Source organism: Xiphophorus maculatus, chromosome 14, assembly GCF_002775205.1.
Source record: "Xiphophorus maculatus strain JP 163 A chromosome 14, X_maculatus-5.0-male, whole genome shotgun sequence".
Lineage (NCBI taxonomy): Eukaryota > Metazoa > Chordata > Actinopteri > Cyprinodontiformes > Poeciliidae > Xiphophorus > Xiphophorus maculatus.
The window spans coordinates 18,133,055-18,145,690 of record NC_036456.1 but is presented as its reverse complement, the minus strand read 5'-3'; the positions used below and the strand labels follow the sequence as shown (position 1 = coordinate 18,145,690).

The following is a 12,636-nucleotide window of genomic DNA, read 5'->3' as shown; positions in this document are numbered from 1 at the left end:
AGTATTTAACCAGATCAAGAAAAGAAATCTGAGCTGCTAACCTCTCTCCAGCTGGCTGAGGTTGCTCTCAAATTTCTCCATGACCTGTCGGACCTGATCTCGTTTCAGGGGGGGGTACAGCACCTCGTTCAGCCTGGAGTCCCGCTGCTTGTCGTTGAGGAATTCCAGGAACTGGTCGAGAGAGATGAACGGTTTCCTCCGAGCACCACTAAACGAGAGACAAGACTGTATCATTGAGGAGCAACCCCAAAAGTCCCAGCGATTAGGTTAAAAAAAGGAAAAATTAAAGGTACAAATACCATTCCTCAAAGATGCTCTGCAGTTCGGGTCGGATACACAAGTTGTCGAGGAACTTTAGAAAAACCTCCCACGTCAAATCCTCAGTTTTTATACTTTCAGACTGCAGAGAGATTAAGGCAGAGTATTGGAAGATTACAAACAACATCTACCTATTTCCAGCTGAAACCAAAAATGTACACACACTGCACAGACAGAACCATTTTCCCCTCCCTGTCCGACACTAAATCAGACTAAACATTTATGTTTTACGTCCCTTAGAATGGCCAAAATTTATTACATTTACTAAATGCCAGAAAGAAGGGAGGAAGTGACTTTTAAAGATAGTTTTTTTACTTGGTCAAAATCATTAATTTACATAAAATTCCTTAGTATTTGGTGGCGTTTTAAACTGTATGACTTTGGTCAAATGTTTTGGATATCATTCCACGAGTTTCTGACCATGGTTTGCTGGAATTTTGGCCCATTCCTCCTGACAGAACAGAACAGAGTCCAAATTAAACATCGTCTTTCTCTGCACAAACATTTTCTATGAGACTTGGATCAGGGCTTTGCAGTGCCTACGCTAAGACATGGAATATGTCGTCCTTAAGTCACTTTGTATCTAATTTGGCTGCATGCTTACGGACATTGTCCATTGGGAAGTCCAATTTGTGTCCAAACTTTATGGTGAATGTCTTAAGATGCTGTTTTTGTATAAACTTTAGTAACATAAGAACGTTTTGTAAGAATACAAAACGTTCTTTCCTTATGATCCCATCTATTTTTTAAAGTGCAGCAGACCTCTATGCACCAAATGACATCACACCGCCTCTCCCATATGTTACAGTTAGGATTTTGTTCCCAGGCTACAATTTAGAGCTGTACCTTGAGTCCGACCCAAATTTTGGGCCGGGCAATGGTATTTGTGCTTCACTTAATACTTAACATGCTGATATCACACCTGATAGTTTCCTTTGTCCATGTTACAGTATTTTCACATGTGCCTCATATCAACTCTGATGCTGAACCTACGAGGAAGTGTACAAATCCATGAGATTTTCTGGGCTGTCCCAAATTAATTAAAGGCACAATAATCTAATTGTGCCTTTAAATAAGGAACTCCTACTTCTCATTATCTGGTTATTTATCAAATACAGATAATTTTGTTAACCCTAAGCCACTTAAAATAGAAAGAAAGAGAGACTATCTGGTTTTAGCTGTTTGTTTCTAAACATAATGATAACGTATCAGGGCTTTTTTAAAATATATTATCACAAATCACCTCAATTTTTCAAAATAATGTTTCTTTCAATTTGTATTATATGACTAGTGTTCTCCAAACAGGTTTTATTCCTCCAAAGGAGCTGTTTGAGAGAAATGTGGCAATTTGTAACAATGTGGTTAAAGTTAGTGATGACGATGGCTCCACCACATTTCACCAACAGGTGGCGCCAGAGCAAAGAGACAAACGCACACGGCTCTGTCAGCCATGTTTCCAGACTTCAAGAAGAACAAGTCTTGTGACTTTCCAAAGAGTTTTAGTACAGACTGCAGAGAATATTCAACACTTAAAAGACCTGGCTTCATCTCAAAATCTGTAAAACTGCGACTCTGTAAGGAGTGGAACCACGGTGGAGGAGAGGTTTTCAAACATTTTTCAGCTTTCGCCCCAGATGGTAACAGAGGAAGATACAGGTAACCCCCAGCCGTTACTGGTAGAAATGTAAAAGCACTGCTAGTAGTAAACATAAACAACCTCAACAACAGCTTATTAGTTTAACCTGTTGTAGCAAATGAGGGTTTGTGATGTAGAAAAATGAGACCATGATGAATTATTCAGAACGTTTTCCCATCTTTATTGACACAAATATGCCCCTTGCAATTAAACTGAAAAAGAAATTATTAATATGTCTGCACAATTTTAAACTAAAACTTTGTCAATTTCAGCATCCGATCTTATTTGGTGCACACCTGTAGCTGTAGTCACCGGAAATAAAGCTCCCTCAGCAGAATGCCTGCTATTTGCTTATAAGCATCCTTCAGCTACAGTCACAGTGTCCAGACCAGGAAACTTGTAGGATAAGATCAGAAGAAACTCATCCTACAAAAGTATCAGTCAGGAGATGGACAAAACAACAAACTACTCTGCAGCATCTACAGCACAACTGCAGATATATCTATTTCTTCAAAAACCTCTGTATTGACATAGACTTCATTGTCATTCAACTGCATGTTTAAAATTTACATACAGTAGAGTAAACTTTTATTGCAAGTCTCCAATAAAAATAAATAAATAAAATACTGAATAATGGTTGTTGCACTTGACAATCTAATTTCTGGGAGTGATGTTTTGGTGGTCAAAGCAAGAAGAACTGCCAGTGAAATTAATTTCTTAAGAGAGAAAAAACTAGACGAGTCATGGTGGAGTGAAAGGGGGAACTGCTAATAGTTTCCTCTGAAACCAGTGCTGCCAGTTCATCGTGTTGGACCTGTGAGGGCTGATGAACAGGAACAAGACTTGTTTAACATCAGCAGCTCAATCAGCTGTGAGTTAATTGGCAGCAGCCAGATGCAGCAGTGCTTGTACGAACCCAGGTTTCCCATTGCTGCCCTATTTTAAAACTTGTCACAGTTACTCAGAAGAAACACATCAAATTGTTGGAAGTTAGGCTTCATAAAACACAAGGAGGCTTGACTTGCTTCTCTATGTCCTTCTACATACTGTGGACATCTGTGGATTTTTGAGTCAAATTTGAATACAAATTATTTGCGTTTTTTTCCTAGAGTATTTCTCAAATACTCAACCTGGACGCACTGCTACTTAATACGCTACTGGTTGAAGAGCAGAAAAAAGGCGACTGTAGATGTTAGCGTCTGTGGTAGTTCTAAAACAGTTCCCACTGTGCATGTATCTGCATATTAGGTATTATAACTATTAAAATAAGCAACTGTAATTGTTTTTAGAGGGAATATGTGCAGATTGTAACTATTAGCTGTTACAAAAACACCTTCATATAAGGCACAGGTGTCAAACTCCAGCCCTCAAGGGCCGGTGTCCTGCAAGTTTTAGATGTGCCTCTGCTGCACCACACCTGAATAGAATAATTAGGTCATTAGCAAGGCTCTGGAAAACCTATCTACACAAGGAGGAGGTAATTAAGCCATTTCATTTCAGTGTTTTGTACCTGCGTCACATCTAAAAACTGCAGGACAGCGGCCCTTGAGGACTGGAGTTTGACACCCCTAATATAAGGAATGATTTTCAAATTTATAACTTTTCCAGACACAAATTTCTAGATTATTTAAGCTGTTTTTATAACATTTTATAAAAATGCCCAAAAAAGCACAAAAAAGCTTCAAGCTCAAGTGAGCTTCCAACTTAGCAGGCAGCTTTCTTACCTTTTAGTAAGTAATTTAGATCTACTCTATTTAAAAGTTTGTAACATTCATACATCTCAAAGGTAAAGTTGCCTTCTGTTAGAAAAATTAAAAACATAGAAAGCTCAATGCTAGCATCTAAACCAGAAGCAGACCTGGAACAGGAAATTTATTGTAATGACAGTGAATTTATCTTAGTGCTCTCTTTCAAAAATGGAGGGAAGTTTTATCTTGTGATGCAGCAAGTTAAAGATAGAGGAAGTTATTAAATGTAAAAAAATTTTAAATAAAAATCAGATATTCATCATTAAGTTGATGGACCAAGTGATAAATGTTTTTTCCATTTCCTTGTATGAAAGCATTACTGTTTGAATGAAAATCTTTTGGTTAATCACAAGAGATTGCATGTATTGCTTACCTTGTTGTTGTTTAGGTTACACTGCTCCATTGCAGTCTCCACCCTCTTCTTATCAGAAAACAACTTCATAAAGCTGAAAAGCAAAAACTCTCACTGTTAGGTTTGGCTTGGTTCAAGTTGGAGCTAAAGGTTAACGTACGCTGGGGTAAAAAGGTGTTTGCTGTCTTACAGATCACAAGTTATAAATCCAAAAAAGCAATTTTCAAAAGATGAATTCATATGTTAAGGGAAAAAAAGCTTCCCAAACCAACCTGACCCGTTGTGAAAAAGTAATTGCGCCCTTATAGCCTCATAAGTAAGATTCATCAGTCCTCCCTGGACTGATCAATCTTCTGACTCACTACGGAGGATTTTTGGCCAAGTTTTCTTCATAGAGTAGGTATAAAAAGTAAAAAAAATATTTTTTTTCAAAAGTAATCTATAAGAGAGCAAACACTTCCCACAGCAATGTAGATTATAAATAAGGAGAAAACAGACAACAACTTCCATGTTTTTAAGACAAAGAGCAAAGTGAGAACATGAATAGGCAACGTAGAGGTGGGCGTGTTACAGAGGGAGCAGAAAAGGCTTTTACTCACTGCTTCATAGGGATCCTCCCATCCGAATTCCCATGAAGCTTTAGTTTAGTGTACCTGAAAACAAACCAGAGCATCGTTGGAAATATTTACAAACTGGGTCCTTCACATTTCCTGTTCAGATTCCACACATTCACAGAGTTCTCCCATTTTTCAGCCCGTATGTATGCATGTCTGGATGGATGTACGGATGGATGGCTGTACGGATGGATGGCTGTACGGATGGATGGATGGATGGATGGATGGATGGATGGATGGATGGATGGATGGGTGGATGGATGTTCAGATGGATTGAATTATCCTGGACATGTAAACTCTTTTCCGTTCTCCTTTTTCCCCCCTTTATTTAACCAGGTAAACCCCGTTGAGATCTAGATCTCGTTTCAAGAGGGACCTGGGCAGAAGTCTGCAATACACAGCAACCTGGTTACAAAATGAAACTAATTAATAATATTTTGTTTCCTGTTGACACCCTTCAGCAGCTTCAGTTCTCTAAACTGTGAACTTGTCTTACGCTTTGTAAAGGTGCCTGATCCTCGATGAATTCCTGGACAGTATGTTGGTCGCCAGGTCGAAGAGCTCATCTGTCCAAATCTGGAAACAAACACACATGAGGACGGCGTGTGACTCGACTGCATCGCTGCTGGAAGGCAGATAATGCTAACGACTAGCTAATGTGTGTCAGAGGGAGGTGAAGCTCCAGGATTACCTGTGTGGTTTTCTCATCCAAACCCAACAAACACATGAATGAGACGTTCACCATGTCTACTCCATAGACGATGGTCAGCAGCTTGGATTCCAACCCCTCTTTTTCATAGGACAGCTTCTCCCGTAACTTAGGATCCTAACAAAACAACAGAATTGTTTCAATTTTCACAGTGTCCCCAAAACAACCAAGAACCAAACAATCTGAACACTGAGGACAAACACAAACTGTGTCTGTCTCTCCAGAGAGGAAGAATGTGATGAAAGAGGCCCTGCATTCTAAACTAATTAACTAAATGACTTTTTCCTCTTTTTTAGCCCAACTCCCTGTGGTACCTTGCATCTTTCTCACAATTAAGCATCGTTCTTCCTCAGTCATGTCTCACGTTGCAGAGGAAGGTTGAGTGAAGTAATATTCCAAGTTTGCAAACTTTGATGACATAAATCACCAAAATGTTCATTTATTTTACTAATTCAATTAAGAAACTGAAACTTATCTTATAAATAATGCTGTGACTGGCACTGCTGCTCTTGTACCTTTTTTCTTCCACTAAACTTTCCACAAATACGCTTTGATACAGAAATTTCTTTAGCAGAGGGTAGAAGGTGTCGATGACCATCTGCCGATGATTAGTAACATAACATTTCTATACGAAAAATCATTTTTATTGATCAAAACTGACAGAAATATATAATTAAAATACACAATCTACATAACAACCAACGACAATCTTACACTTTTAAGTCTGAATTACTGAATTTAACAAATAAGCTACTTAGTTATATTCAAATTGAGTTAGGAGCACCTGTGCTGTAACTTTACAGGTAATTTAGAAGAAATAAGCTATTTTTTGAGTCATTTTTAAAAAGTGAAGATCATACAATCAAACATTCAAACCAAAACAGCTGATATGGATGAGTTGACGATCCTGTATTTCAGGTACAACAAATGACAGGCAGATGCAAAGATATCGCCAGGGAAACGTGCCAGGTATTCAAATCTATATTGCAGCACAATCGGACCATTGGACTTCAGGTTTTATCCTGTGACAGGTGACAGTTTTTCCTGATGTGAGGGAGTTGAATTAACCGGACTGTTAAGGGTTTTCAAAGAACATTTATTCAAAATATTGGTTTCCCTTTTATGTGTGCATAATGTTTTACCTTCAGCTCTTCCAGACCAACAGTAAAGAGATTTACAGCTCTAGTAACACGGGACAAACATCATTTATAGCTGCAGATCACAGCTGAGTCCTGGCCGTTTTTTTACCATTTTAAAAGTAATTATAAAGTTGGCTAGACAATTTAGAGAACTCAGTTAACCTAGTAGCTGTTACTAGGGAGAACATGCAAACTCCATGCAGAAACTAAGTTGAGATTACAAAAATAATCTCTCTTCCTGCAAGGCAATGGTGCTGCCAAACGATATATTTGATTTCTGACCTGCTAATTCAAATATCCCAATTTGTGAAATTTTGCTTTCATTCAATAAAAATTAGGGACGGGACTAACGCATTAATTTTGATTATATAGATTTTTGATTAAATGATCACTGTTTTTTCGAACCTTTGTATTTGCGTATTTCTGGTACATCTGTAAATCTGATGCACAGGACATCACGATAAACAAAAAAGCCATTTTCTTGGCCCACTGTGAGTGAACATTTCTTCAAAAAAATTATCTGATGGGACACTGGAAAAGACTGTTGTTGTGTTCAAGTTGTGCTAACCTATGTTAGCCTCATGAAGCTGTCCAAACTTAAAATAGCATCTAAATGCTAAACATGTAGCAGCACTACAGACATCCTAAAAGTTAATGTCCACGTCTACAGTCTACGTTCCTAAAGAAGTTTTGTTTTAAAGAAGTTGCATGATTAGTCAGGGGTTCCTGAAAGCTGAATGTATATAATTTTATATCAATCTCATGGATGAATAACCTAAATAAGAGATTAAATACAAAATCAATAAATATCTTTATTGTTGAGCTCATACAACTGTTTATTCAATAATTTAGCAGCAAAAGATGTTTTTCTTCTTTTGTCAATATATCATTTTTGGGAGAAAATAATTTAATTAGGATTAATTAATTACAGAGGCAGCATGTAAGCCAATTAAAAAATTTAGAGTCCCGGCACTAATTAAAATAAATGATAATGTTCGTGATCAAATATAATTTTCCCAACTCTTCTTTTTGTTCACCATTAAATAACTTCCCAGTACTCTAATCAGCTGAGTTTAGCAAAGTAAGTTCTGGAGTGAAAACAGGAGGAACCTGAGCTCCAATCTGCCTAAATAGTTTTTTATATATGAATTTATTTTAAAAATATTCTAAACATGATTTTACTTGTCATTTTGAACTGTTGTGTATTTTTGAGAAGACTACACTCCTTCCTGATTGGCACGATTGTTGGTCCTTGACCTAAAATGATGCTGTTGATCTTTTAAAACCTGCATGTAGTGTTGCAGAGGCGGCCATTTCAATGTTTAGCAGCCACAGTAACTACACTACTACTGTGTGTTTGGTATCCAAATGAAGGCAAATCAAAACAGGAAAGTTATGGGTGCGTACATCAAAAACAGTGTCATTAAGGACCATAAAATGCTCTGCAAAGCATGTCCGCCTTCTGGCCAGTGCTGCGCTCAACTTATATGATCAAATGTAATAAAACCTCTTTAAAGCTGTAAAGTCAGATGAATAAAATCTTGAATATATTTTAACTATGAGCAAATACAAATATCTACACTGCTCAACAGTCATATGTGAAGATTAGGAAAAAGCATTGTGGGTCGAGAAAAACATATATGTGCAGATAAGTGCAACTCCTAGTAGTTCCTTTGGGTGTAAAAAAGAGGCGAATCATTTCCATGACTTAGTAAAACTGTTTGAATTTGCTCATAGCTGTTTGGTGCACCGGAAAATATTTACATACAGAGAATGAAGCAGCAATGAATAAACAAATGCACCACATGAAGCCAAAACAGCCATGCAGGAAGCTGCGGAAAATGCTGTGCATGGACACAAATATTACTTAATTAAAAAATAAACCTGAATATGTCCAGTATTTACTCATGAATAAATACAAAGGTAATGGTGAACTTTTGCTACAAAGTGGAACCTGCAGGCTGTGAGGAAGGATGGGCGGACGGACGGACGGACGGACGGATGGAAAGTCAAATGGATGGACGGACAGATGGACTGACGGTTGCATGGACTGATGGATGCATGATCTGATGGATGAACAGACTGATGATCTGATGTATAGATGGATGATTTAATCTGTAGATTTCTCAGTGGGATGAGCCATCATTCTCTCTCTTTCTCATGACGGCAGGTTCTGCCTGCCTCCTGGGCTGCATGTGGAGGACTGAGACTGTTGTCAACTGTTTTTCCTCCACAACAGAGAGACGCTGAACGGACCCTGTGATCCTCCAGCCCTGACGTGTCTTGAATGTCTCAGGCTGAATCAAAGCATCAATCAGTTTATTTCCAATGATGCTGGTGTATCTCGGACGCCATTGTTTTGTTCCTGTGCTGGTCTGACCTGAGAGCAACAGCGGAAACTGACCTTTCAAATTCAAACTTGGCTCCAGCCTGAACTAACAAACAGTTTAATCACAATCCCCAATACAATCTGGCTGTAAATCCCCAATCCAAGCTTTTTACAGCAGATATTAGAAAATGTTTTGTATCCAGAGCCACACATGACCTACCATTTGATGAAAGAACACTCAAAACAATAGTTAGAACAAAACTGTGGAAAAAAATATACATATACATTTACAACATCTATTAAACACGTTTCTATCACCCAATTATAAATGAGCAAACTTCAGCCATTGGCAATGGCTGAAGTTTTCACATATTGATGTGAAAGTTGTTCTTCTTTTTGCTGCAGATGCTAAATAATCATGCTTTCACTAAAGGAAATGTCATTGGATTAGGAATTGAATTATTTGTTTATTTGTGTTTTTCTAATATTATTTTAAATAAGATTAACTGGTTAAATAAAAAATTTGTAAAATGTACAAAAATGTTTTATCCAACTCATTGCCGTCACAATGGATTAATAAAATAACTGCTAGAAAAATCCCTGGTTTGGATTATTGTCCAGGTCATAAACTGATGGCCAAACATTCTCCTTCAGGATTTTGAGGTACAATTAGTGGTGCCATTAATCACAGCAAATTATCCAGCTCTTGAAGCAAATAAAGTAGCCCTGGATCATTATACTACCTCCATAAAGAAGAAATCTAAGAGGCAACTACTTTCCATTTCTCTGTACATGAGTTTTAATGCAATTCAATATAAGGTTCAATAAAAAATACTTTTTTTCCTAAAAGTGAATTAAATGTTGTAACTCATTTCATTCAAGTATCTTTAAAGTATTGTTGTGGATGGTAATGCTGTGGGCAGAAAGGATCAGCAGTAGCAGCTAGTTTTCAAACGAGCTGAAGAGCTAATCCACCTCATTTGCTTTTGACGCTCCACTTTAAATCTCTATCAGGCCATAGGATTAGAAAGTCGGGCAGAGACTGGAAACAATCTGAACTTCCTCATTCTCCGTCTGCTCTTTGGTTCTGTTTTGCATTCATAAAACAAACTTTTCAACTCTTCTAGGATTTGGGGATGTAGTTTAGGTTCAAGTAGAGCTTTTTTTTTTTTTTTAGAGTTTTTGCGGCACTAGTGGCTCGTATTTTTTGCGACAATACGCAGACAGGAAAGAGGGCAAGGAGACGGGGGAGGACATGCGGCAAAGGTCGCCGGGACCGGGAGCCGAACCCGCGAAGTCCGTGTCGAGGACTAAGGCCTCCAAACGTGGGGCGTCCCAACCCACTGCGCCACCACAGCACGCCCCCAATTAGAGCTTTTGAGATGCTAATCAGTTTCCAGTTGTAAAATCAATGCCTTGTTGCCACAGCCACACATCATAACGTCTGTCTATTCCCAGCAGGGGTAAATTTCACTTTTTCAAGAGATTTAATTAAATTAGCAATCTAATATTTATGGTTAAACAAAGATTTTCAATACAACATAATCAGCTGCCTGTGGGCCTAACATAGCGCCTTGTGGTATCTCTCTGGAGAGCCGAATGTACGGAGGAAGTTTGCCTTTCTAAAAAAACCCACAAAAACCCCCCCCCCAATCTCCTGTTAATTAAGATGTAAAACAAGAAAGACTAAGATTATCACCTCACAGAGTACAGAATGCCCAAGTCTCAAATACTGCAAATCATTAAAGTCTGACAACAGCCAGAGATTCTGCTGCAGTTCCAGCCATAGCAACTTTATGGTTTCTGTTGAGGGCGATTACAACTATGCTGTTGATAGACCTGTTCCACTCACTGCAACTGTCAGTCAAATTGAATATGAATACCTTCAAATAGAAATAAAAATGTCTCCAATACAAATTCACTTTCACTAAGTTTAAATAAGGTGGAATACCTGACAAACCCCACTAAAAATTCAATGAAACGCCTCTATAAAATATTTGGTAACCTAAATTGATTGGTAAAAAATAGGAAATTATAACTTTTTAAACTTTATTTATTGTAGAAATCAATATTTGAATTTCTTTCCAAATTAATCCACTCGTGAGTAACACAAAGACGTCGATGAGGTCAAAAACGCTGCTTCATCTGTGTCTCAGCCTCATGAACCCGAAATACACAATGACTTCCCCACCAACAGTCACTGGTTATATCACTTCCTGTCTGACGGGCCATCTGTCGGCGGCCTCATTAGCACCCCGTCACCTTAGCACCATCAGCTGAGTGAGGAAACACACACACACACTTCTCCCTGACAGTAACACTTAAACATCACATTCATACCCTGAGGAGAAAGTTCCTGACAGCAGAAGGAAAAACTTCAGTCTCCCTCTCTCTGACTCAGACTCAAGGACACGTTACCAACCTTCGGTGACTTGGCGTACTTTCCTTTTCTTGTGTCACAGATTGTCCACATGTCGATGATTTCGGTCTCCTGGAACACAAAAACGGTGATTTGGTGAATGAATACGTCTTTAAGTAATATTTACAGCATTTAAAGCCTGCTTGGAGCACAATAAAGGCAAAAGAGGAAACAGTGAAGTTGGTTTTGGTGTGGGAGTAGGAGTGGTTTCTTCCCAGTTTACTAAAGCTGCACTCAATTATCAGCATTGATTTCACTTCATTAAACTATGTTTATATGATGACCCCAAAGTGAGCTGTTTGCTTTTAAAGCAGCTGAAGCCAATTCATTCAGCTGAACGATACATTTTTGACAGTTATCGTCAAGGATCGCCCCAAACTTCAGTTTCTAGAAAAATATATTTCAAAACTTGATCATGGGTAAAGTGAGAACAATAATTTCTAAAATCTTATTAAAACATGTTATGTAAAAGATGACTACAATGAACAAATTAATAACAGGAATGAAATAATCACATTAATGATGACTATAAGATTATTGAAATAATTAACTAGTTCAGTAATCAAATAATAGCTAACTAGAGTATATGGACTGTAAAAAAGATCATCCACTTAAAGAACAATAAGCTCAGAGCCATAATTAAGACAAAACAGTACAAAAATATGTACATTTTGCATTTAAGATTAAAAAACCTGTCTGTAAATGTTCTACCAACAACACTTAAAGTGGCAGTTTTAGCTTCACCCGGTTCAAATTTTGTTTAAAAAAAAATCCTAAAAACCTTTTACTCTACATTTATTAAATAAAAATTTAAAAGATTAGTAGACAGAATTTTTTTTTTTGCTTAGCTGCATTCTTTGCTACTATTGATCAAGTGTACATTAAGGAATGCTATGTTATTGAATTTTAGGCAGTAAAATGTTTATTTTCCTACTTAAACATAGATTTATTTAGTTATTTAAATCTTTTATTGTATTTAGAATTGTATGTAAAAAGGCTAAACTGAGAAATCTTCATAATGGCTTTGTTATCCCATTAATCGTCAGAATAATCAATAGAATAACTAAGCATTAATTGTAGACCTAATACATACCGGCATTTAAGTGCAATATTACTGCAAGCAATGCAACAGAATATGCAGATATTTTCTTAAAATTGACTCTGAAGAAGGCAGAAAAATAAACTTATTCGTAAATCTGTAGTAATTGGTAGAAATATAGCACCTGGTGCATAAATGTTTTTATGTTCTTGTGGCCTAAATGAGCAATATGCAGTCAGGAAATGGACAGAGAAAGAGATGCATCAGAGGTGCCAGGATTCAAACCTCCAACAAAAAGCTTAGAGAGAAAAATAGTCTCCTCTTTTGGTCGCC

The 12,636-nt window shown here is 37.5% G+C and overlaps 1 protein-coding gene across 1 annotated transcript in view; it reads right to left on the bottom strand.

Annotated features, from left to right (window-relative positions):
• LOC102219479 (1-phosphatidylinositol 4,5-bisphosphate phosphodiesterase beta-3-like) overlaps positions 1–12,636 on the bottom strand; it is a 66,453-nt gene that overhangs the window by 15,067 nt on the left and 38,750 nt on the right. The window contains exons 3-9 of the mRNA XM_014468964.2: positions 11,268–11,336; positions 5,360–5,494; positions 5,165–5,244; positions 4,654–4,707; positions 4,076–4,148; positions 300–400; positions 42–208 (exon numbers count right to left, since the gene is read on the bottom strand). Coding sequence (XP_014324450.1) covers positions 42–208; positions 300–400; positions 4,076–4,148; positions 4,654–4,707; positions 5,165–5,244; positions 5,360–5,494; positions 11,268–11,336 — 679 coding nt within the window. The remainder of the gene's footprint in view (positions 1–41; positions 209–299; positions 401–4,075; positions 4,149–4,653; positions 4,708–5,164; positions 5,245–5,359; positions 5,495–11,267; positions 11,337–12,636) is intronic.